The sequence below is a fragment of the Pteropus vampyrus genome, unplaced genomic scaffold (assembly GCF_000151845.1).
Source record: "Pteropus vampyrus isolate Shadow unplaced genomic scaffold, Pvam_2.0 Scaffold85, whole genome shotgun sequence".
Taxonomy (NCBI): Eukaryota; Metazoa; Chordata; class Mammalia; order Chiroptera; family Pteropodidae; genus Pteropus; species Pteropus vampyrus.
Genome location: NW_011888866.1, coordinates 525,566 through 549,072, shown reverse-complemented (window position 1 = coordinate 549,072; position 23,507 = coordinate 525,566). Strand labels below are relative to the sequence as shown.

The 23,507-nt window shown below is 47.6% G+C and overlaps 2 protein-coding genes across 2 annotated transcripts; one reads left to right on the top strand and one right to left on the bottom strand.

The window, feature by feature from the left end:
• The first annotated feature begins 1,044 nt into the window (after positions 1–1,044).
• Positions 1,045–9,176, top strand: SLC51B (solute carrier family 51 beta subunit). Its single transcript, XM_011363330.2, has 4 exons — positions 1,045–1,341; positions 4,857–5,066; positions 6,286–6,376; positions 8,890–9,176. Exons 2-4 carry the CDS (start codon positions 4,970–4,972, stop codon positions 9,092–9,094), a joined length of 393 nt encoding a protein of 130 aa, XP_011361632.1. The 5' UTR covers positions 1,045–1,341; positions 4,857–4,969; the 3' UTR covers positions 9,095–9,176.
• A 7-nt stretch (positions 9,177–9,183) lies between these two features.
• On the bottom strand, positions 9,184–21,943 carry RASL12 (RAS like family 12). The gene is made up of 5 exons (XM_011363331.2): positions 21,762–21,943; positions 19,681–19,737; positions 14,716–14,789; positions 13,854–14,044; positions 9,184–11,108 (listed from the first exon to the last, which is right to left on the bottom strand). The coding sequence occupies exons 1-5, from the start codon at positions 21,862–21,864 to the stop codon at positions 10,733–10,735; spliced, it is 801 nt and encodes a 266-aa protein (XP_011361633.1). The 5' UTR covers positions 21,865–21,943; the 3' UTR covers positions 9,184–10,732.
• Between the last annotated feature and the right edge of the window lie 1,564 nt (positions 21,944–23,507).

Here is a 23,507-nt window from a genome sequence, read left to right as displayed (position 1 = left end):
GAAACTCATTAAGCTCATTATTTCTTCAGTGCCTTTGCATCTGCTATACCAGATCTTTCCATGGTTAACTCCTTATACTGAAGTTTTTAATACAGGAATATAGTAATCATAGCTCCCCTACTCCATCTCTTTCTATGTTGTTTTGTTGTTATTCACAGAAATTATCACTAGCTGAAATGATCTTATTTATGTTTTTGTTTACTTTTTTGTTGCCTGTCTGTCCTCCCTAGAGCGTGAGCTCCAGGAGAACAGGGCCTTTGCCTATTTTGTTTACCATGTATCTGTGTAGTAGGTGCTCAAGTAATATTGAATGAATGAATGAATGAGTGAGTGAGTTACAAAATAATGAGTTGCTGAAGTTCCATGCAAGTCCTTAGGTTCCCTACTGGGTCTCCTTTCCTCTGCACCATGCTGTAGTCCATACTGTTGACCAGTTCTTAACTCCTAGAAGAGCTTGCACCTGTCACTTGACCTCACTCAACCTCTGTTACCTCATTTGTGAAATGGAAACCATACTCCTTGCTGAGCCAACTCCAGTGGTTCTTAGACATGCAAGGAGCCAGTGGGTGGAAAAGCCCAGAGCCTAGTGATGATCACAATTGAAAGGGTCTGGCCTAATAGATAGGAGGAACACCTCAATCCTGCTTCCCTACTGAGCCCTTCCTACTCAGTGCAATTTGACCTGGCCTACTTCCTCCTTCCTGGGCCACAGAGCAGCCTCCGCTGTCTTGTCCTCCCCCACCCCTAGCCCTCCAAGGTCTCATTTTATAGTTTCTTGTGAGGAATTCATATTAGGCCATGACCTTCACTGTGAGAAATCACAGGCTGTAAAAGCCCAGGCTTGGCTCCCTGCTCCACGGTTAAATATTTATAATACCTAGAGGCAGAGGTCTGAAGTGAACACATCACGTATCCCCCTACAATAGTGGAACCCCAGACTGAGGGTCCTCCCAAGACCATTCTCCTGGGCCAGCAAGAGTATCTGGATGTTTTCTCTTTACTTGAGGTCAACGTATAAAAAGGAAAACATTGGGCTCTTGATTCTTTTAAATTGTGAAAGTCGGGTGGAGCCTATTCGCCATCTGAGGCCACTTATTCAAGAGGTCAGTCACCCCGGAGTAGCAGAGAAGACTCCAAGCCTGGGTGTGTGCTAAGAGCAGAGACACCAGACGGACTGGGCTGCCACGGGCTCTGCGGCACTGCCTCCCAGGTGCCGGCCCTGCAGTAATCTTAGGTGAAAGACCATCCGGTGCTCCTATGAGACTAGGAGGAAGAAGATACAGAAATCAGTGCTGCTCCCAACAGCAGATCAAGGTCGGCCCCAGGAACCTAGGATCCAGGGTGAGTGTCTTCAACCTCCATGGGGATGGGTGGCCCAGGGTCTTTGGTAGGATTCTCAGTCCAATGGCAGATGGTTAAGCCCTGTTTATAATGCAGGAATCTCTGAGAGGGGCCTAAGGAAACAGGACAACTAAATGCAATATACTCTGGATGGGATCCTGGGATAGGAAAAAGGCATTAATGAAATCCAAATAAATCATAAAATTTAATCAATTTTTTTTAAAGCAAGGATATTAATATGATGCTTACTCTAGAAGGAAACTGGATAAGTGTTCTGAGGGAAATGTGTCTGTTTTTGTGGCATCTAACACAGTCAGGGAGGGCTGACTCTCAGTTCTGCATATGTATCCATCCAGTCATTTCATTTTTTCGTTTGTTGGTATATGTTTATCATAACTATATTATCTATGTTTAAAATGCGCAGTCCACTGTGGAAATCATCCCGCTTGCAAGTTTGTACATTTATCTGATTAGTTCCAATTCCACACTGTCTTGATTGCTGCAGTTTGCAGTAAGTCTTGATGTTGGATAGCATCAGTCCTCTGACTTTGTTCTCCTTCACTATCGTATTGACTATTCTGGGTCTTTTACCGCTCCACATAAACTTTACAATCACTTTGTTGATATCCATAAAATAACTTGCTGGCATTTTGATTGCGATTGCACAGAATCTATAGATCAAGTTGGGAAGAATTGACATCGTGATCAGTTTCTTTAATTAAACATCCAAAATTGGAATTATTGTCTCAAAGGTGTAAATACAATATATACACACATTTAAAAATACATATATATACACAAAATATATATATTTAAAATATACATATAAAAATACATACATTAAAAAATGTAATTACATGTATTGTTTTCATGAAGGTAGTGTGTACTCATGAGACATGTCCACAATACAGAAGTGCTCGGTGTTCCCTTGTGTCCAGGCCCCATCCCACCTCCCCACAGGGAGTCGGTGCTTGGTTTCTAGACCCTCATACTCTTTTCTCTGTGTGTGTGGAGGGTCTGCTTATGCAAAAGGGGCCTATGGCCAATGTTACTAATTAATCCAGGCACTCCTGCGTCTGACATTGGACAGAAAGTCACAACTCTTCTTAGTAAGGGCTCTGGACAGACTATTGGAGCTGTAAATATGATCACATATTTACATAGCCATCCCCGTAAGTTTGTTTCCATTATTCAGTCTCTATACACACATCCCTCAAATGAGTAAGTGGTTAGTATGCCTCTGAGTCCTTGGAAGTCCAAATAAGGTCTTTCTTTCTTCCCCGACTTCCATCTCCACCCTGATACATGAATGATCATTTATATACGAAAAACTTAGCTCAGTATTTTATTTGTGTCAAAATATTGCCCCTCAAAATCTATAGATGTTTCTTCAGTTTTCTCAGAGCATTTAGAGCTGAAGAAACCTCTGATGTCAATCTAGTCTTTTTTTACTACTGTTTTCCTTTTTGGCTGTTTGTCATCCAGTTGTTTTTGAATGTTCCCAGCGGAGCCTCCAAAAGCTATTTCAGAAGCAGTGTCAAAGCAGGGGGACTTGAGATCGCCTGGTGCCTGTCCTGTTTTCTTTTTGCCTTTGTTGTTGTTGTTGTTGTTGTTTGTTGTTGTTAGCCCATGACATGTTTTCATGATTGGTCTGTTCAAAACTCATCTCCTATTTTATTTCTTCAGTTACTTTTATCTCCATTCCTGGTCCCTTTTTCCTCCTCCCCCAGAGAGAATTATCCTAATGTATTAAATGTGTGTCTTTTTTAAAAAATGTGTTTATGTAAAATTTGTTGTTTAGTGTGCATATATTTTGCATTTTCATAAATGATATGGCATGCCCCCTTATGATCACTGAGGATAATTTCTTTGGGTTATAGATATACACACTCAGGAGCAGAGCTGTTCCTGGGGTGTGTATACTTACTAATACTAATTTGCTCTCTAGATGGCTAGCCCACTCTACACTCCCCCTGTCAGTGCATGAGGCTATGGTCCAGAGTCCCACTAACACACAGCATTATCCACCTTTCAAACTATGGCGGTCTAAGAAATGTCAAGTGGTATTTCATTTTTGTTTTAATTTTTATTCTTCTGATTACCAAAGAGTTTGAGCATTTTTTCATATGCTTGCTACCCTTTTGAATTTCCTATTTTATGAACTGCCTGTTTAGATCCTTTACCCATTTATTAGGGTTCCTGTCTTTTTCTTGTTAATATTTTAAGAATTCTTTGTATATTCTAGATGTCAGTCTCTTCTTGGTTTTAAGCATTATAAGTGTCTTATCACAATCAGAAAGGTTTTTGTTACTTTATTGATAGTATTCTTCCTTGAGCGAATAATTTTATTTTTGATATAATCAAATGCATCAGTTTTGTTTGTTGTTGTTTTTGAATGATTTGTTTAAGAAGTCTTACCCCAATTCTATTAACTTTATATTTTTCCTCTTACATTTAGGCCTTTAATTGTGGAGTCTGTTTTTGTACCTGCTGTTGGTTAGATGTGTATCCAGTCTTCCTTTTCCCATACAGCGAGCCAGTTTTCCTAACACCGTCTATACTAAACAATTCTTCCTTTCCCTACTGGTTAGTAGAGCTACCTTTATTGTATACCAAGTTCTCATGTCTACATAGAGCTCTCTGAAATCTGTGTTCTGATCCCTTGGTATAGTGATTTAGTCTCTTGTCAACATCCAAAATTGGAATTGGTTATCATTTTTTATTACTGGGTCTCAATGTCTGACAGATATGTTAAACACAGATAGTTTAACCCCCTTCGTTTTGTAGGGATGGAAACAGGCTCATTCATGAAGGGATTTAGCCGGGAGGCATGGATTCAAGTTCTTCCGCTGCAAACAACCAAAAAACAACTCTGATAACATGTCCAAAAAAAGAAAAGAGAAAGGAAAAAAAGTTTTCAGAGGATTGCTAAACTGAGGGCAGCCCTGACCAAGTAGGCATAGAGATAGTAACCGAGGAAAGCTCAGCTGTAAGAGTGCTCAGCTCTCGGCAGCAGTAGCTGGCAGCTACCTTTTTCTGGTACTTTCTCTTATTCTTAGCTCTGAGTCGCAGGCATTATCAATCTCAAGGAGAAAGACTATGATAAGCCCAACCTTTGTCATGTGGGAAGACAGGGTCCTGTGATTGGTTACCATATGAAAATCAATGGCAAGGGATGGGACAATTTACTAAGAAACTGGAGTAAAAGAGAGCTGTGGGCTGTAGAAGCTGGATGGAGATGCTGTGTAGGCAAAAATGGGAGTTGTCCCCAACAGCCTGTCAGTGGCTTGGTCCTCCTCACTCCCAGGTCAATGCTCCTCCTCACATGTGATGGGTTTTAATAAAGATTTGAGTGACTCCCACTTCTATGGTCTCTGCTTCTCCAGGTCCCACCTGCTCCAGAGTCAGGCTGTTCTGGTCCTATAACTTTGGGCCAGAGGAGAGCTGGGTTTGGGCAGGGAGGAGAGGTCAAACTGGGTTGGGATATCCAATCATGCTCTCTGCTTTCTTTCCAGGGGTCTGCAGAGCTTTGCCCAGGGGCCAGAACCTAGGAGGCAGGAAAGTATCTAGGGGCCAAAGGGGCCAAAGGACTTCGTTATCATAAACATACCCTAACTAGGAGCGTGACATGGTCCACAGTGAGGGGGTTACCCATGCCCCAGCTGGCACTGTGGTGCCTCAGGAGCTGCTGGAAGAAATGCTTTGGTTTTTTCGGGTAGAAGATGGTAAGTGGCAAGGGATTGGTGTCTGGGGATGAGGGTGTATATGGTCTCAACACAAAACACAAACAGTGGACTCTGGCTAAAGCCCCTGACATGGTCCCCTCCTCCACAACAGGTTGAACATTTCCTCCAAGGCAGGGACTGAGGCTGAGGAGTCTTAGTACCCAGGATATTGCTGAGCCTTGCCCTCCTTTTTTTCAAGTCATGGCCATTCATTTACTCATCCATCAACTCTTTCACAAATATTTATTAAATTCCTTCTGTGTGCCAGGCACTGTCTTAGCACTGGAGTTACAGTAGTGAATAAAACATGAAAATCTCAGCCTTCATGGAGCACGTTTCAGTGAAAGAAATAGAAAATAAACAAGATAAACAACTTAAATGCATGGAGTCTAAGTTGGGAAGTGGCATTTTGTTAAATTCTCTGGATGATTCCAGGGCTAAGAGAAAAAAAATAAGTAGAAGAATTAAGCAGAGAAAGGGAATGGGAAGTGCGCAGCAAGGGTAGGTAATGTGGTCAAGGAAGGCTTCACTACGAAGCTGACATTTGAACAAAGCCTGCAGGAGGTGAAAGAACCAGTTTATGCAGATTATGTGGGGAAAGAACATTCTTGGTAGAATGCAAATGCAAATGCAAACAGCAAATGCAAAGGCTCTGAGGCTAGATCCTGCCTCATTTTGATACAACGTGGATGAATATTGATTACCCAAATTCAGATTAACCACTTTATATACTACCTGTGGACAGTTGTTGAATTCAGTTTAACTGCCACATCTTTCTCCCTCCCTCCCTCTCTCCTTCTGTTTCTTCCTCCTTTCCTCCCTCCCTCTCCTGAGGCTTCTCTTCCTTCCTTCCTGTCCTTGCACTGCACAACTCCAGTCCCCTGCAAAACTCTGAAGATTGGGACGTTTATCTTGACTCACCTCATGCCCTCCCCACTATTATCCAACTGCAGTGCTGTCTCCCATTAAATTAGGGCTGCTCCATAACAGACACACACACACACACACACACACACACACACACACACACACACACACACACACAGAGTTCCCTGCAGGGAGCTCATCTTCACCTTAATTAGAGTTGCTCTACAACACCTGGTCCACAACAGAGGCTAATTGATACTGTGAGCTGTGTCAGAGCTCAAACCCCAATTGTTAGTGGGCCTGAGGGCCACCAGCCTCTCCTCAAGGCTCTGTCTTGTGTGTCCCTCCACAGCATCTCCTTGGAATATTTCCATCTTTGTCCTGGTGGGTGTGGTGGTCTTAATAAGCACTGTCCTCCTGGGAAGGAGTATCAAGGCAAACAGGTGAGGAGCTGGTCTAGGGGTGGCCTCTGGAAGGTGGGGATCCTGTCCTCCCAAGGGAAATCTAGGAAAGGGTCATCTATGGGCCTTGGCTGTCCATACTTTGGGATAGAAGGATGCAGCCTTCAAGGTCCTTTGGGAAACCAAAGTTGTTGAGAAACTAACAACCATCCCCAGTTACCACCCTCTGGCCCTAGCCAGTGAGCAGGGTAGGGGCTGTCTCAGAGGCCAGGATCTCTGGCTCTGGAGTTGCCCAGGCCTGGGTTCAAATCCCTGCTCTGCCGCTCACTAGAAGGGCAATAAATTCAATACCTCCAAACCAGTCTCTCCTTCTATAAGTGGTGATAATTAACCAGTTCCTTCCTCCTAGGATTGTGGGGAGTGCTCAATGGGGGCTATTGCGGAGTTAGGGATGCTGTTGAAGGGGAAAGCCTTGCCCTGCTTCAAGGCCAAGTGCAGGGCTCAGATAGAGACCCGAGATTAGTCGAGTCTTCTGGGGTAATTTTAACATTTTTGTAATGGAAATATTCCTTAACCCTGATGCACAACAAAATCGACTGAGGAGGAATATTAAAAATACAGAATGTTGTACCACGCCTTGGAGATTCTGACACAAAGGGTCTGTGGGGGGACCTGGGCAGTGGCATTTAATTAAACTCTCTGGATGATTCAGGGCTATTTGAGAGACCCTTGAGGGCAGGGACCACATTCGAATCAACTTTGTTTCTCCAAGCAACTGGCAGTGTCTGATCCTAGAAATTACTCAATAAATGCTTGGTTCACTCATCCCCATTAATTCATTAATTCATCATTCATGCATTCAACAATTAGTATATACCCATCAATCATCACTATCAGGAACTTTGCAACAATAATAATGAGAATTCCCTCCCCCAAATTTTAAAAGCATCTTCACATTCTCTCATCTGATCCTCAAAACAGTTCAGTAGAATAGGGCAGGCATGAGTTATTTATTCCTGTTGTACAGAATGAGATCATTGAGGATCCATGGAAGGTTTGGCTTAATCTTTGTATCATCTATGGATTTTCCTCACAGTTCTGCTAGAAAGTAAAAAAGAATAACCCCACATAGTTCCCATTGAGAACTCGTCTCTATGAACTACCATGACCCCTATTCATCATTCACTCCACAGGTATGAACTGAGCACCTGCTCTATACCAAGCTCTGTGCAGCGAGTGGGAGCCACAATAGTGGACAAGTTAGATTCACCCCCTGCCTTATGGAATTTAATTTGGTAGGGAGTTGACTGTAGTTCAGAGTGGCAGATAGTGACTGTGGGACAGTGACATACAGAGTATTATGGGAGCACAGAGCAAGGACCTGGGGCCTTCAGAGCAAAGAGAGGGAGAGTAAGCTGTGGAAGCCTTCCAGACCAAGGGAAAACATGCACCAAGCTCAAGGAGGGAGGAGGAGGGCCTGTGTGGCTGTAGCATTGAGTGTGAGAAGGGCACGGGGTGGGGGTTGGGGGGTGGGACTGGGTTGTGGGGAGAGGGAGGATAAGAGGCAGCAGGACCCAGAGTGTTTATACCCTGGGGACCATCCTAAAGAGTTCAGGTTCTAGTTCATGCGCATTCAGAGAAGGGCTTTGCACAGGGACATGAAAAGTTATGTTTTAGCAAGATCATTCTGGATGCAGGATATAGAAGGGCCCAGAGAGGTGTAGCCTCTAAGAAGGTGACTTTGCCTCTCTCACCCCATCAGGAAGTATCCCCCTTAGCAAGGTCAACTCAGAGACAAGGTGGCTGTCCACTGGAGTAGCAGGCACTGAGCTGCTCCCCCTGTAGCCCAAGCAGATTCTCTGGGCAGTCAGCTCTAACCATAGTTGGATCCCTCTACTATGGCCAAGAAGTGTACCTTGAGTAAAACCATCTTGGAGGAAGGACATTTGGAGGAGTTATTGGAAGGAAGGCTGGATCTTGACTGCTAGGTTACAGATGTGGGCAGTGGGAAGCCACTGAAGGTACTTGAGCCGGGGAGTGATGTGTGCTCATTGGGGCTTTAGAAACAACTGGTGTGTTTAGGCTGATTTGGACAAGTAAGCACCTAGAGGCAGGAAGATTGGTTAGGAATTTCCTGCAGTTTATCTGAGGATGTGGTGTGGGCTGACAAGGACCTGCACGCTAAGTAGTTTGACAGTCTTGGGATAGGAGAAAATGTGATTTGGTGAAAACACAGGACTCAGAGTTAAATACATGTCTCAGTTATGTGCTTCTTTGGCTTCTCTGAATCACATTTCCTTTGTAAAGAGGAGCAGTAATAGTTGAGCTCACAGGTGGTAATGAGGATTTGGTGAGCAAGGCACAGGAAGGATAAGCTGTTTCTCTAATGAAAGAACACCAAACCATCTTGGCTTTCTCCCCCAGCAGTTCTCAGAACTGACTACTGGATTTTCCCCTCAAATTCTGTGTCCCATCTGGGAGACCCAGTTCTGCCCCAACCACTCAGTACCCCAGCTCAGGGAACCCACATTCAATGGTGTTTTCTCTCCTCTCAGAGATCAAAAGATGCTGCTTCCAGAAAAACAAACTCCGGAAGTCCTATACCTGGCTGAAGCTGGAACCAAAGATGAGAATAATCTGAACATCCTAAGAGAGACGTTGCTCTCAGAAAAGCGAAATTTGGCCCAGGTGGAAATTGAGTTAAAAGAGAGGGACGTGGCACTGGTTCTCCTTCCAGACCCACAAGAATCTGAGAGCTAGTGAGAGTGCTGAGCAATGCCCCCATGTTGTTAGCAAATAAAATGAAAAAACTGCCATCAAACTAAAATTGTTATTTAAAAAACCCCACCTGTTTATTAAAATGCTTCTGATATGGGCAGTTGGAATTGCATAGTTTGTTCAAATGGCGGTGGTCCATACAGTGACTTGGGGCAAAAATGCAAAATCCATAGCCAGCCTGTGGGTCAGGAAGCCTGGCCAGGACTCCTCAGGTGGTGTGGAGGAGATCACAGCCTCCCTCTTACCTCAGCTTCTCCATCTACAGAATGGGGCTGAAGGCTGGGTTAGAGCTCCTGTTTTCAATCCAAGCTCCTGGAACTGCTGCAGGAGTCGGAGCAGAATTCTGGGCTCAATCCCCTTCCCGCTTCTTCTTCCCACTAGAGTCCTTTCCTTTATCTGCATATCTGCTGAGGGTCCATGAAAGACTTCCTTTGGGCCAGGGGCCCTGTGGTAAACAGAGTTAGAAAATGTGGCTCTCCCTACCTCTGAGACCCTTCTCTTGCTAACCATGGGATCCCGAGGGAGTGTCCTGATCTGTGCCTGTGCCACAGCATTGTGTTATACAGCTGTGGTGTTGACCCCAAATAATTTATGCAAAAATTTGCTTTTGAACCGGAAATGCTTTCAGTTCTCTCTTATGAAAGAAGACTTTGAACACTCAGACCCATTTCCAAGGGTACTGGGTCCTGTTGGACTACAAACTGGTATACTGTGTTTCTACCTACGCGCCCGGGGCATGCTGATAACGCACACTGTATGTCTGATACTGCCAGTTGTGGGCTCCCTCAAGTCCTGGGTCATTGTCACTAGAATGACTTTGTTCTGCAGCTTTGAATCATTACCCTTGAGGAGGCTGGTCCTGAGGATCTATGGACAGAGTCCTTAATTTAAGGTGAGAAAATAAGGGGTCCCTGCCTTCTGATGAAAACTCTAGAAGTCCCCTATACTGGATAATCCACAGTCTCTTCCTTCTATTCTCATTGAAAGGAAAAGTACTGGAAATAGACCTTCCTGTGGCTTTGCTTCTTACAGCCTGTCCCATAGGATTATTTAAAGTAGCTATAACTAGGATAAAAAGTGGGGTTTGTTGCCTGGGGCTGCTGTGAGGTCAGAAGACAATAGGAGGGCCAGGCCCCAGCCCTCCAAAACCTACAGCTGCCCTGCCCTTGCAGTCCACCAGGTGGCGCAAGGACTTCAGAGCTGTCCCTCCTGTAGGATGTTCTCAGGCCTACGCTTATACAGGGTTTCCCAAAACTGTCCACCCAGAGCTGCCACTAGGGGCCATATCTGGCTTGGCTATAGCCAGAGCAGGAAGGGTTGGTATCATGATGGACACTGCAATTTCTTCCTGCTTCAGGCTGATCCCAGGGGTCTGGGTTCTCCAGGTGGCTTTCCCTTTGAGGTCAGAGAATGCAGTGGTTAGCATGGAAACCAAGGCCCTTGAGGGACTAGGAGCAGCATTCCTGCCTGTCCCTCCAACTCACACAGTGAACTGGGTGTTACTGCTTGGTGCTGGAGCGGGGGTCAGCTGTTCTGTTCACCAGAGGGTGCAGGCTATTGTTCCATCAGACATCCTGCAGCCCTGCCCAGCCTCCGAGCCTGGGATCCTCAGGGGGGCCCTCAGAAGATCTTGAAGCCTTTCAGTAGGGTCAGGGTCGGTGCCTTGCGCTTGCTCTGGGCCCGGGATGACTTCACAGTGACCAGTTTGGCCTGGGCTACGGTGGGCATCTCCTTCAGGCTGACGGTAGAAAGCGTGTTGAAAGTGCAGCTGGCCAGCCCATGACGGGCGGTGAGTGCAGCCTGGTGGGGCAGGGCTTTCTCTTCGGAAATGAAGAGGGGCCGGGCCAGGGAGTTCTTCTCCAGCTCCCGCCGTGCCTCCCGCACTGCTTCATGGAAGACGTGCTGCACGTGTTCAAAGTCCAGGCAGGCAGAGACTTCAAAAAACAGGCACCCAAACCTGCCTGCCAAGGCCGCACCTTCTGCCTCTGTGACCTGCCTGGTGGGGAAGAGGGTTGAGGCAGCGTCAGGAGCATGCATCCCAGTCGGGAAGGCCTGGGCCTACGCCCGGCTCCTCACTTACAAGCTTGGTGACCCAGGTCATCTTCATCTCTCTAAGGCTCAGTTTTCTCATTAGTAACACAGGATAATGACATCTGCCTCTCAGGGTTGTTAGGATTAAGAAAGACAATTTGTATTGAGTGCCTAGCACAGTACCTGGCACAAAGTCAGTGCTTAATAAATAGTGGCTGATGTCACCAAAGCCAGAATTTAGGAACAAGGTTGAGAGTAAGGGAGAAGTTGGCCCAAAGTCCCTGTCTAGACCCTGCCCATGGCTGGCGGAAGATGGCCATTCCCAGCTCTATTTCTCCTCTACCCTCACATGGGCCCTTGGTCAGGAAATGAGCCCTGGCTTGTGGGACCAGCTCTAGAGAAAGGCAGTGGTTTGGGGTGAAAGATGTGAGACCACAGAGGCATGGAAGACCGAGGTCACTAAGGACGCCTGTGGTTGGCAGAGATCTCAGGGCTTGTGGGGAGTTTTGTTTGCCAGCCGAGGGGAGGGGCAGGAGAGAGCAAATGTGACAACATTTCATTGGGAGGAAGGGGAAAAGGAGAGAGGGAGCAGCACCTATTCCCAGCTTGATTCCCTACCACCTCCGGAGATGGTGGGATTGAATATTTGTAATCGGGAGGGTTCTGGAAGCTTCTGACCTGGAAGCTATGGGAATCAAGGTGAGAAGAAAAAGAAAACTGGTTCTTGGGTAGGTCTGATGTAGGGATAGGAGTCCCTAAGGTCTTAAGGCCAAGGTTCCAGGGGCTGAATCTTTCTGGCCATCCCTCTTCCCCCGACCCCTCGGTCACTGAGCCACCCTGCCCATCACTCCTGAGGATAATGGCACAGCTCATGAGATGAGAAGAGACACTAGGGTGGGTGCCAGAGGAAAAGGTTTCTGAGCCAAAGTTAGTTTGGCAGGAGCAGGGGGCTGGGAGAGGGCTAGCTGCCCAGAGAGTACCAGACCAAGAGCATGACTGGGACCAAAAGGGTCGGGGGCCGAGCACCTAATCCCCTCCCCACTCAGGGCCGGTGTCCTGGCTGCACGGTCACTGCTTCCTGAGGAACACCTTTTCAAAGGATATTTAGTATTACGTACTTTTATGATAAATTTGAATCTGAAACTTTGTCATCATGGGGTTTGAATAATGAACTTTCAGAAACAAGGACCCCATGAGTGCATGAATGTGTGAATAGGAGACATAGACATGTAACATTATCTTATTCTTTTGTCTCAGCCTGGTGAAAATTTTATCAGTGGTTTGGGAACCACTGGTCTAAACTGCATTTTACCCTTTAGCTGCAAGACAATTATGGGAGACACTGATCAATGCTCGGCTAAAAGTTAGATTTACTGTGCCCATCAAATCCTGATCCACTAACCTCAGGAACTGATCAAAGAAGGAAATAGGGATAAATTGTCATGACTTGTTCTTAGGGAACTGATGCTGCTTCATTTGAGCCCAGATTCTTTGTTATTTGCTCCTAAACTATTTTTAGATAATCCCTTTGGCAAAGATTGGGATCAAAAGAGTGGTCTAGTTTTTTCCGCCATATTGAAAATTAGTGTATCACAATCCATTCTTCTAATCCCTTTTCTAGGCTCTGGTGGCTCTGTGATTCCTTTTGGCTTTAAGATCACACAACTTCCCTCATTTCTGGGGATGAAATTTATCGGGGTCTGAAGCTTTGCCCGCCTTTGAAGGCCTGTAATGTGGTCTCCTTTCATGAGATTGTACCCTCCTTTCCCCACTGCCCATCTGACCTGTTCTCAACAAAGGGTCCCCTCCTTTCTACCACCAGTCAATGTGCCTTTGGGGCCTGGGAAAGCAGAAGTGACCAGCCATGAACAGGGAGGGACAGGTAGAAGGCTGGTAGAAGGTACCGTACCTCACAGGTGGACTGGCCACATAGGATGAATGTCAGTGTTGGAGAAGGCCAGAGGGATTACTTATCAAGTGGAGGCATCACAGTCTCAAATGCCTCCAGGGCCAGCCAGGCAACTTGAATGTGTGGAGAGGGTAGAGGTAAGCCATGGGGAGTGGTAAGGCCTGTGGTCAGCTAGAGAGAGCATATTCTGCCCCAAAACATTCCAATTCCAGGTTTTCTAAAATACTGTGCTGGCCAAACAAAATATGGCTGCAGTACTCAGTGGTAATTTGCCCTCTGGCCCAGTTTGTGACCCCTGATTCAAGTCCAACCCTTTCTAAGAGAATCTGTCCTGAGCACCGCCAGCTGTGGAAGAGAGCCTGGGGGCCGTTCTGGGTGAGGCAAGAGATGGTTGCCAAACCAGAGCAGACATTTGACCCAAGAAACCAATCAGAGCCTCTCTCCCTAGAATTGGAATTGGGCACAGAATGACCAGCTAGCTGCAGCAAGTGGGAACAGAAGGTCATAGAGACTCAGGCAAAAATGGGTGAGGCGGACAGAGACCACAGAGCCCCATGAGGATGGAAGGAGCGGCCTCTGTTCCGACTTTCAGGGTCTAGCCCTTGTGCTGCCCATATGCCCTTCCATTCCTGTCCTTGGCTGCCCGAAAGACTGCACCTACCTACCCTTACAACACATCCCCTTTTACCTAATTCGAAAGATTATTGTTCTTAGCAGCCAAATAATTCCTGAAGATGATACTCGGCTTTCACAAATGAGGAAAGTGAGCTCTGGAGGTATGGGACAAACCGCCACGCTCACCTGTACTGGGCCATGTCTAGCTTGTTGCCCAGCAGCAGAGCAGGGTAGTTGCGCTGTGTCTCCTTCGCGTGCAAAGCAAGCAGCTCCAGGTAGCTGCTGCTGCCCTCGAAGCTCTGGCGGCTGTCGACGCTGTACACCACTAGGAAGGCGTGGGCCCAGTTCAGGTAGCGCTCACAGTTCCTGGGAGTGTCCTGGGGCAAAGGAGGGAAGCCCTGGTCAGGGTCAGAGGAAGATGGGATAAAGGCCTTCACCTGAGATACCCCATCCCACCTCTCCACTCCCCAGGACTTTGTATATTGTTCCCCAGCAGAGCCTTTGTCAAAGGGGCGCTTGAGTGTGGATTTGGCTTGGTGTGAAAGGAGACATTGTTTCGTAAGCCTCCCTCCCACCACCCCACCAGAGACTTGGAGACCTTGGCCTCTGGGGCACAAAGCCAAGACTCTGGCCTGGCCCCTACAGAGACCTAGCTATCTCTGGTCACTGCTGGTTTTAGGTCAGGTTCATGATGCCCCTTTGGTTTCTGAGAATAACTGGCATCCCAGCCTTGGCAGGGGATAGTAACGACACAGGGGAGATGTATGCATTGGGGGGAACTTAGGCCGAGGGGAGTATAAATGTGTGTGCACCTGTCTCCATGTGTGCACAAGCGTCGAGCTCCAGAGCACAGGGTCTCAGAGCTGATGCCCGTGATCATCTGGTTTACACAGGCCCCATCCCATTCCTCTCATTTGATAAATGAAGAGATTCAGTTTCAGAGAGGTCAGATCCTCATGCAGGGTCACACAGCAAATTGGAGCCTAAAAGGGGCCAGAACTTCTCAGGATGCTGCACTGACTCTCAGCTCTAACGGGGATAATGTTACCAGGTCCGCAGTATCCATGACCCTCAGGTGGACAGGTTGGTGGTCCACAGTCTCCTCAGAGCTGTAGGTGTCCTCTGTAACAGACAGCCAGGTTAAAAGCAGGATGTGCCACTCAACTGATGAAGAACTGGGTCTGAGTCCCAGCTTCCCTCTGTGCTGGACTCCTGTGCAGCCCTGAGGGATCTGCTCCAAGGCTCACTGAGCTAGGACTACTACAAAGTCTTGGCTCTCGTCCAAAGGAGGACATGGGCAGAACCTCCCACCAAGGAGATGCTGCTCTACCTCTCAGGGCTCAGAGCAACAGAGGCTGCTCACAGAACACACTATGGGAGATCGCACTGTGTTCTGGGTCCACCTACCAAGCTAGCAAGATGGAGTGAGTAGCCCACAATCAAATAGCAGCAGAGGCCTCAGGAGTGACACTGCCAGCTTCTCCCTCCCAAACGAAGCTTCTCTACCCTCTCCCCCTCCAACCACAGTACCTGGCCCACAGGAGGCCCCCAAGAACAATCCTCCTGCCCCCAGTAGAAGAAAGGATGGGAAAAGAGAAGTGCATGACATGATGGGTTGGGGGTCAGACCCCCTTTAGAAGTCTCAAGAAGGTTTTACAAATAATCCTTGTCAAAATAATAGCAGAGGAATTTAGTACCTGGTAAAGGACAGTGGAGACCATGGTACTCCAAAGTTTATAGAGCAGGTTCATATTCTCAGGTGTTTGTTTTTTTTCCTTTTATTTTGAAATAACGCTAGACGCATGTAGAAGTTATAAAATAGTACAGAGTTTCTGTGTACCATCCCACCAGCTCCTCCCAGTGCTAACACCTTACATAACCATAGTACAATGATCAAAACCAGGAAATAGATATTGATAGCATATTATAAACTAAACTACTGACCTTATTTGGATGAGTTTTTACTTTTTTTAGTTTTTATGATCTCAAACCCAAGAAAGCAGCAAGTGGCCAGGCATGCAAAGAGGACCTCGCTGCCATATTGGCAATCACTCTCCCTATCCCCTTCCCCTGTGCCACTTGCCCACATGTGTAAGTGCACTTGGCCCTCACCTTTCCCTGGGTGTCCCCGTCTCCCAAGTGACCCCAAAGACCCCTCTGGGCAGAAATGGGGCCTTCTCTGCCTTCTTGGCAGCAGTCACTGTGAGAAGAAAACCCCCCAACTCTGGCTGAGTCAAAACACTTCTTGAGGGCCACTGGCAGCCAAACCAGGCCTGGACACATGCCAGGTCCACTGGCAGCCAGCAGCAATCACAGACAGCTCCCGTCCTCAGCCTGCTTTGGGGACTTGGATAAATGCCGCTCTTATTCAAAGACAAAAATCTAATGGAAAATATGTCCCAAATGTTTAACTATATTTGGAGCAAGAAGAGCTGTCCCCAGATGTCCACATCTTGTTCAGATTTTTCTTTAGTTTCCTGCTCAAGTTGTCTGATGCACCCCTTTTAGGCACTCCACAGCTTCTGACCCCAAACAGGCACTATGTCGTGCCCAGTCCAAGGAAAAATATTAGCCCAATCCTGATCTCCTGTAGTCCCTTTAGCACAATAGCCTTTCGAGGTTGCTATTAGCTTGACTGTAGAGAGATGACAGGGAGGCGAGGCCCAAGAGGCAGGAGCTCGCCCGTGGCCTCACACCACTAGTAGAAGGAATCTGAACTCAGGTCTTCTAGGCTAGGTTGCCTCCCCCTTGGGATCCCCTTATTCCCTTTGCTCAGTGGACCAGTAGATCGTCCAGCTCTGTCTGGACAGAGTACAGGGAAGAGCAAGAAGCTTCCAGTTCAGTTGAGGATGTGTAAAATACATGAGTGAGCTGGAAGAAGCTCAGAGATCTTCTTATCCAGCTTGCTCCTCCTTTGCAAGTGAGGTGACTCTTGGGGGTGGGGGCTCTTTTCCAAGTCAAGGTAACGTCCTTTCTTCCTATCACCTAGTCTCTGCCCTCAGGTCATTCTGGTGTCTTTAAATATATGGGCCTCATAACTGATAGTTCTAAGTAATACTCTGTGGATTTTAACGCTGAGAGAAGATTCTTTTCCCAAAGCATTTTTCTCTCATTGATAATAATAATTTTTTAAAAGGCACCAAAGGATGTCAGGTCAGAGTGTGTCTAGGATGATGCCTCAGAAATGGTGCTTGTGTCCTTGCTGGAGTAGGATGAGGGCAAGAGAGAAGTCATCATTGTGTCCTGGGCACGCCAGGTGAGATGACCCCAGCACTTCAAGAGAACGCTCTTCTGGAGACCCCCACACGCTCCCATAGTGCTCAGCACAGGCAAAACTCTTTCATAGACACCGAATCTCTCAGCTTCTACCAGCTCTAACAGTCATGACCCATAAAAAGGCACAACTAATGGAGCAGTCTATTAGTCACATCTTGCAGATGGGGAAACCAAAGCTCAGAGAGCCAAAAGCTATGCAGACCTGTGACTCCAGGCTCTCCATTGAATAAGGCCTCCCTTAGTGGAGAGCGACTGGAGTGGTGTCTCCTCTTTCTTTGTACCTGAGCTTCTCCATGATCGTAGGCAAATCACTGAGCCTCCCTACCTCAGTTTCTCTACCCATAAAACGTGGGTAATAATAGGAGCTGTTCTTTAAAGGGTAATCCTAAAATCAAAATTCAACCTCATGTTTACACACATCTATGTTGTTCCTCGTACTGTGTACCATGCTGAAAATGGGAACAAATTACACAGGTTCCCATCCTCAAGAGGTTCCCTTTGAGCTTAAGCTCTTGGAAGATGTTTGAAAAGGGGATAGAGTGGTTTTCCATCTCCTGATGGCTAACTCTGCCCTTGGATGCTCAGACCTTTCTCCACAGAAGGAAAGGCTCTGGTTCCAGTGTCTCTGCTGTTGCTGGAACCAGTGGCCAGAATGTTTAGACAGTGGAACAGAACCCCCGAGGAGTGGCAGTGGCCTCCCAGAATGGGTGGAGGGAGAGCATCTGGTCATCTCTCCAGCTCACAGGCTCTCAGAGTGGGATGACTAACCATTGCAGGGCTGCTGCCCCTCACATAGTCCAACCACACATTCCACAAGCAGGTCAGATCTGCAAAATTACTCAGTCAGGAAGTTCAAACCACCACTGTAATAGGCTCCTTGGCGGGACCCATGTATGAATGGGGGGCAGGGAGGAAGAGAGACTGGAAGTGGGTTACCAAATAAAATGTAGGATGCCTAGTTAAATTTGAATTTCAGATAGACAGTGAATAGATTTTAGTATATGTATGCAGTATTTGAGGTAGGCAGAATCCGTCTTTTGCGTCACCATCCTAGAAAATCTCTGTTACCCCTTCCCAGACACCCCTGCTTATGTCTTCCTTCCCAACTCCCCCACTTCCTCCTGTCTCCAGTTCTCCCACTCCATCTGACTTCATGTTCTGGCCTCTCCCAGCACCTCCCCTGGCCAGCACACAATCACATCATGTGTCCTACACCCGTGGGCATTGACCTCTGCTAAATAAATGAGCTTCCCTTCAGACTCGCTGTGTGACCTTGGCTAAGAAGCCTCAGCTCCTTAGGCTTATTTCCTCTGCTGTAGCATGGAGGGGTTGTGTCAAAGCGCAGGTGGTCAAACAGAACTTTGAGGGACAAGCAGGGGATGAGTCACCTTGCCCTATATCCCTGACTTTACTAGGGGAGCCCCTCCACTTTCTCTGTTCAAGACCCTGGGGTTCTCTTTAAGATCTCCCTAGAAGAAGAGATTCTGCTACTAAAATCCACTGGACTAAATAGCCCTGAGGTCCCTTCCTGCTCTAACACTGAGATTCAACATTCCAGCCTGTACTGAGGGGCTGATGGGCCCCAATGGGCTAAGGAGCTCTTTCCTCCAGGTGTCACAGTGGCATTCCATCAGAGGCTTGCTGCAGGAAGTGCTGTATTGTGCAGGTTTTCCAATCCGTGCCCCAGAGCCTGGGTTTCTTGAGAGGGGGACCCTGAGGGGTCCCACAAATACTTTATTCAATTCTTATGAATGAGGAAAACAATCCAAGACTGCAACCTTCATTTTTAAAAGGCTAAAAGCATCTAGACACCCCATTTGTCTCAGTGGATAGTTTACAATAACAAATGTTATAAATGTGAGCTTTAGCTTACATATATACTAATAAAATTCTGCTTTTGTTTGTTTTAGATATTGGGGTTCTATGTAAGAGATTATTTGAGGAAAAGGTTGTCTTGCTAAAAATAATTTTCAGAAACACTGGTCTGATTAATTTGAGGGAATTTCAGCTACCATAGATGGGAAGCTATTTGAAGAGGAAGAAAGAGAAATGAATATGCATTTAGTGTCTTCTTTGGGTCAAGTACTAGGCTAGATCTTTCACATGTATTAGTTCTTTAATCCTCAGAGTAATTCCGAGATAGGTATTTTTATGCCCATTTTACAGATGAGGAAACAAGCACAGAGAGGTTAGGTAACTGCCTTAGGGTTACACAGTCAATAAGTGAATGAGCCAGGATTCAAACTCACCTATGACTGACCCCAGAGCACCCCTTTTTCCAACATACCATGATATGGCAAGAAAACAAGATGGGTTTTCTTTCATTGTTCAAAAACTGATTCAGAAGCCAGTCCTACTAAAGGATCTTTCATATGTCTTGTCCAGCTTTTCTGGAAAAGTACATTGAGTGACCATCTTGAAGAACACTTAATGAATGTGGACATTCTGCTATGTTTAATTTTTTTAAAAGTCTCATACCTCAAATTTTAGGGCAAATCACACAGTTCTCTGAGTTTGGCCAACCTCCAAGTTGTCTGGGGTGGGATGTGGAAGATGTATTTTTGGCATTCAAAGCATTTTCCCCCATGGCCTGAGTCATCCTGGTGGCTTCTCCCATCTGCCCCGAGATTTTTGGTCCTGGTTACACCTGGGCCCACTACGAGGTAGATGTGTGTGTGGAGGGGTGGGGGATCCACGTGGGGCACAGCAGAAGGAACCGAGAGGAGTGATTTCTTACCCAAGTTGGGGTCATATTCACTGATAAACCTCCTGGTTAGAAACTTCACGGTCAGGGCTGTAAGAAGCAGAAAGAAATTGGCTCAGTTTCCCTTGCTGTGTCTGGCTGCTGGCCCCTGGAGGCTGCCCCTTTCATTTAGGGGGGCCTTATCTAGCCTCTGTGACCCCTGGCTGACACCAAGTTCAAATCTCTGGGGGAATGAGGCTGGGAGCTGAGAGTTTATTTGAGAGGCTCAGAAGAAACCAGAAATATGGGGAACTGTGTCCCTTCAGGTATATCCTGTGATTTTTTTTTTTTTTTAATGGCAAGAAAAAGCAATGAGAGGTAAGCCTAAAGGGTGTCTATGAAGACCGAAACTAGGCAGTCAGGACCCATACAACCAGTTACCTTAGGGTCAGCCCCAACTGAAGGGAGGCATCCCCATCCTGAACAAGTCATGAAGATTCTGAAATGCGGGGCATTTCTTTCAGTTTTGGCTATGAGCCAAAGAGAGATTAAGAGCCAAGTTAATCAGTGGGTGATCCCTGGTGGTGGTATGAACCCTGAGGGCCTGGAATTTCCAGATGAGATCTGTGTCCCAAGTAAACACACTCTGGTCCTCAGTCTTACACATCTCAAATCTTGGTGCGAGGGCCTCCACACTCATCATGGCGCCACACAGAATGTAAAACTCTAGAATGAAGTTATCCCAGGTGCAATGCAGTAACAGGACTCCGATTTTGTTCAGAATTTAACCACATAAAGCCAAAGGCCAGCCAACTATTATACTGGAGTCTTAAAAAGTAATGCGATATTTTAAAGAAAATCCTTAAAATTCTTTCCCAGGATTCCCAAGTGTCAGTTTGCAAAGTAATACCCAGGGAATACATATTTTTAAATTCAAATTCCTTCATTCATGTAGTCACTGGCTAAATTGTATCAGTGATAGAGCTCCAGATAACAATTTGAGTTTCAAAGGGAAGAGGGCAAATCTTTTCTGTAGGAAAATGTGATTCAGAGTTCCCTCTCTGAGCCAGAGGGCTGGCTTCAAAAGTGGAGAGGAGGCCCCCAGAGAGTCTCAAAGAACACACTGGGGAAGGAGACCCACAGCCAGCTGAGCCCATGTTGCCCATTCACTAATGGCTGTAACTGGAAAACAGCCAGTGGAGGAGCCCCTTTGACCCTCCCACCATCAGCTCCCTGAGATTGTGAGCGGCAGGGGAGGTCTGGACCCTTTTTCTAGGTCTCTGCCTATGGTGATACCCCCACTCTCACCCCCTTCGCTCCAGCTGGGTGAGAGCTGCCAGGACTGGTGAAGGCAGAGTTCAGTGTTGATAGAAATGATCTCAGTGGAAGCCCAAGATCTTGGTTGATCAAGGACAAGTCCCAGGCACCTGGGACCATAGTCCAACCTATTTCCAAAAAGTCAAGAGAGGAGCCTGGCTTAAAACAAATACATTTGATAAGAATGCACATTTTATTCCAGAATCCAAGGGAACTGAGGAAGGGAGTGGGGAGTGTAGCCTGGGAAATGCCAATGGCCAGTGACTTCTACCAACTCCCTTCAGGGGCCGGTGTCTCTTTCATCCCAAGCCTAAATCAGGGAGTAGCAAGGTTCACAGGGGCCCTGAGCTAGGGACCTAACAGGTCCCTTTGGTGACAATCACCTGAGCTGACTGCTGGACCCATCCAGAAAAGATAGAGGTGGGGGCCACAAGAGACAGACCAACAGAGGACTGGGAGACACAGCGATAGACAGAAGGGAGAGACAGCTGGGGTCACAGACACAAGCATAGAGACACAGTAGGGAGACAGAGGGAGAGCCATTCCAGGGAGAGCCATTGCAGGAACAGAAGACAGATGAGAGATGGAGGAGCTGAGAACAAAGCAGAGAGAGCGCCAAGCAACAGAGAAACTGAAGCGAAGAAGAAAATCACGGTGTCTTGCCCAACCCACCTGGGTTCAGGAAGCCCAGGAGGAAAGAGAGTGGAAGAGCCAGTGGAAGAGCCTGCCCGCCAGTACGCAGTCCCTGGTTCCCTTCACCGCTCCGTCTCCCCGGTTCCCGCCTAACCCCTTCCCTTCCCCGCAGTTGCCCCACTCACCTGACTTGCCTGCCCCGCGGCGCCCCAGGATGGCCAGGTTGACCTCGAGGGGCGCGCTCTGCGGCCCGCTGCCCATGCGGGATTTCCCGAACACCGAGGACATGGTGACGCTGCGGAGAGGGACACGGTGCCTCGGCCCCAGGGCCCCGAGCAGCGTGCCCGCTCGTCGGGGCCCTCAGGAGTGAGTCTCAGGCTCCCCTGGCACTTGCCACCGGCCCCTCGGTGTCCGCGCCCCGAGCCCCGCGCTGAGCGAGCTGTGTTCCCTCTTCTCGGCTCCAGCTGGGGAAAGGAGGGGCTGGTGGAGCCCGGCGGGCGGGGCCGCCCCGAGCGCCGCCAAACTCCTTGTAAGGGCTGCGGGAGCCCCCCGCGGGGCTCACTCACTCCGCTCCGACGCAAGGGATAGTGCTCAGCCAGCCGCGCACCCCACCATGCTTGGCCTCGAGAGCCCGGGCGCTGTCAATGTCCGGACCACCCCCAGACCCGGCAGGGAAGGACAAGGACAGGAGAGAGGGAGGCCCAGGGTAGTGAGATAGAGAGGAAAGACGTTTCCAGCCTTGTCTGAACCTCCACTCAGTCTCTTCCCACCAGCAGGAAAATCCATTCTTCCCTTTGTTTTTCCCAGCTGGCCCCACCTCCTCCTCCGGGAAGCCTGCTAGTTTCAAGTCCAAGCCTTGCCCTTTCTCTAGGTCATAGCCAGCTCAGCCTTCAAATACAACTTACCCTGCCCTTCTGTGTGGGGGGACTCTCCCGCAATGCTGCAGCGCAGCACCCAGACAGAATTCAGTATCCTAACAGGGATGATGAGAACTTCTTACTAATATTTCATGGCCAATATGTGTCCAGCTTCAAGAAACCTAACCCATCCTGGATTACTGTTTGCTCCTTGATAAGAGCTAATGAGTTGCATGTGTTTGTGGCCTAGTGTGGAAAATCTGGCACTCCCTCTTGCCTATAATGATTCTGGGATTGGTGGATGAGCCTGACAGGGTCACCTGTCATTCCCCTTGGTTCCTAGGGTAAATCTTCACTCTGGAGACAGGGCAAAGGGCCACCATGGGGAATTTGGACACAGGATGTAGTGCCAGCTCCTTTACTGGGTGACCTTGGGCAAGTCCCCTCACTTCTTTCGGCTTTTTTTGTCCCTTTCTATAATACTAAGAAAGGGGAAAATAAATCCAAAATTTCATGACGTGATTCAGGCCTAAAAGTGACAGAATCAGCCCTGGGCCTTCAGGCCTGAGTACTTTCCAGAACCTTATGAGGCCTCTCATTTGGAATACACTACAGGCTAGAGTGGGGAAGGGCGTGGAGTCTCAGAGACCTCTCACTGCAGCCCTTTTCCCTCCAACCCCAACCTCCCTCCCACCCCACCCCAGCTACTCTACCTACTACTTATACACAAGAGAAACCATGGAAACCCAAGTCAGCAGGCAGAGGGCAGGAGATCAGAGCCCGATGGTAATAATGACTCCTCAACTAAAAAAGAAATTTATTTTCCAGGACAGGACATGCCAATTGACTCAGCCTAATTGTGTGTTCTGGGAGATCATGGTAAACCAGCTATGTTATTAAGACTCTAAGGTGTTGGGAGGAATTTGTTTAGAATACATCCTCAGGCCAGAATGGCTCACAGAACTAATGGTCAATGGCCTACAACTTCCTTTGAGTTGTAGGAGAGAAAGTGGGAGCCAAGTTCCAGCCACATCCCTGGCTGGCCCCAGTTCTTTGAGGACAGACTTGTTCTGG

Bases quoted from the DNA above. Each gene is read 5' to 3' on its own strand.
- SLC51B (XM_011363330.2), top strand. From the start codon at position 4,970: ATGGTCCACAGTGAGGGGGTTACCCATGCCCCAGCTGGCACTGTGGTG. The intron at 5,067-6,285 runs GTAAGTGGCAAG...GTCCCTCCACAG, and splicing joins GTTTTTTCGGGTAGAAGATG to CATCTCCTTGGAATATTTCC. The intron at 6,377-8,889 runs GTGAGGAGCTGG...CTCTCCTCTCAG, and splicing joins AGGAGTATCAAGGCAAACAG to AGATCAAAAGATGCTGCTTC.
- RASL12 (XM_011363331.2), bottom strand. From the start codon at position 21,864: ATGTCCTCGGTGTTCGGGAAATCCCGCATGGGCAGCGGGCCGCAGAGC. The intron at 14,790-19,680 runs GTAAGAAATCAC...TGTCTGTTACAG, and splicing joins TGAATATGACCCCAACTTGG to AGGACACCTACAGCTCTGAG. The intron at 11,109-13,853 runs GTGAGCGTGGCG...CTTCCCCACCAG, and splicing joins CTAGACATGGCCCAGTACAG to GCAGGTCACAGAGGCAGAAG.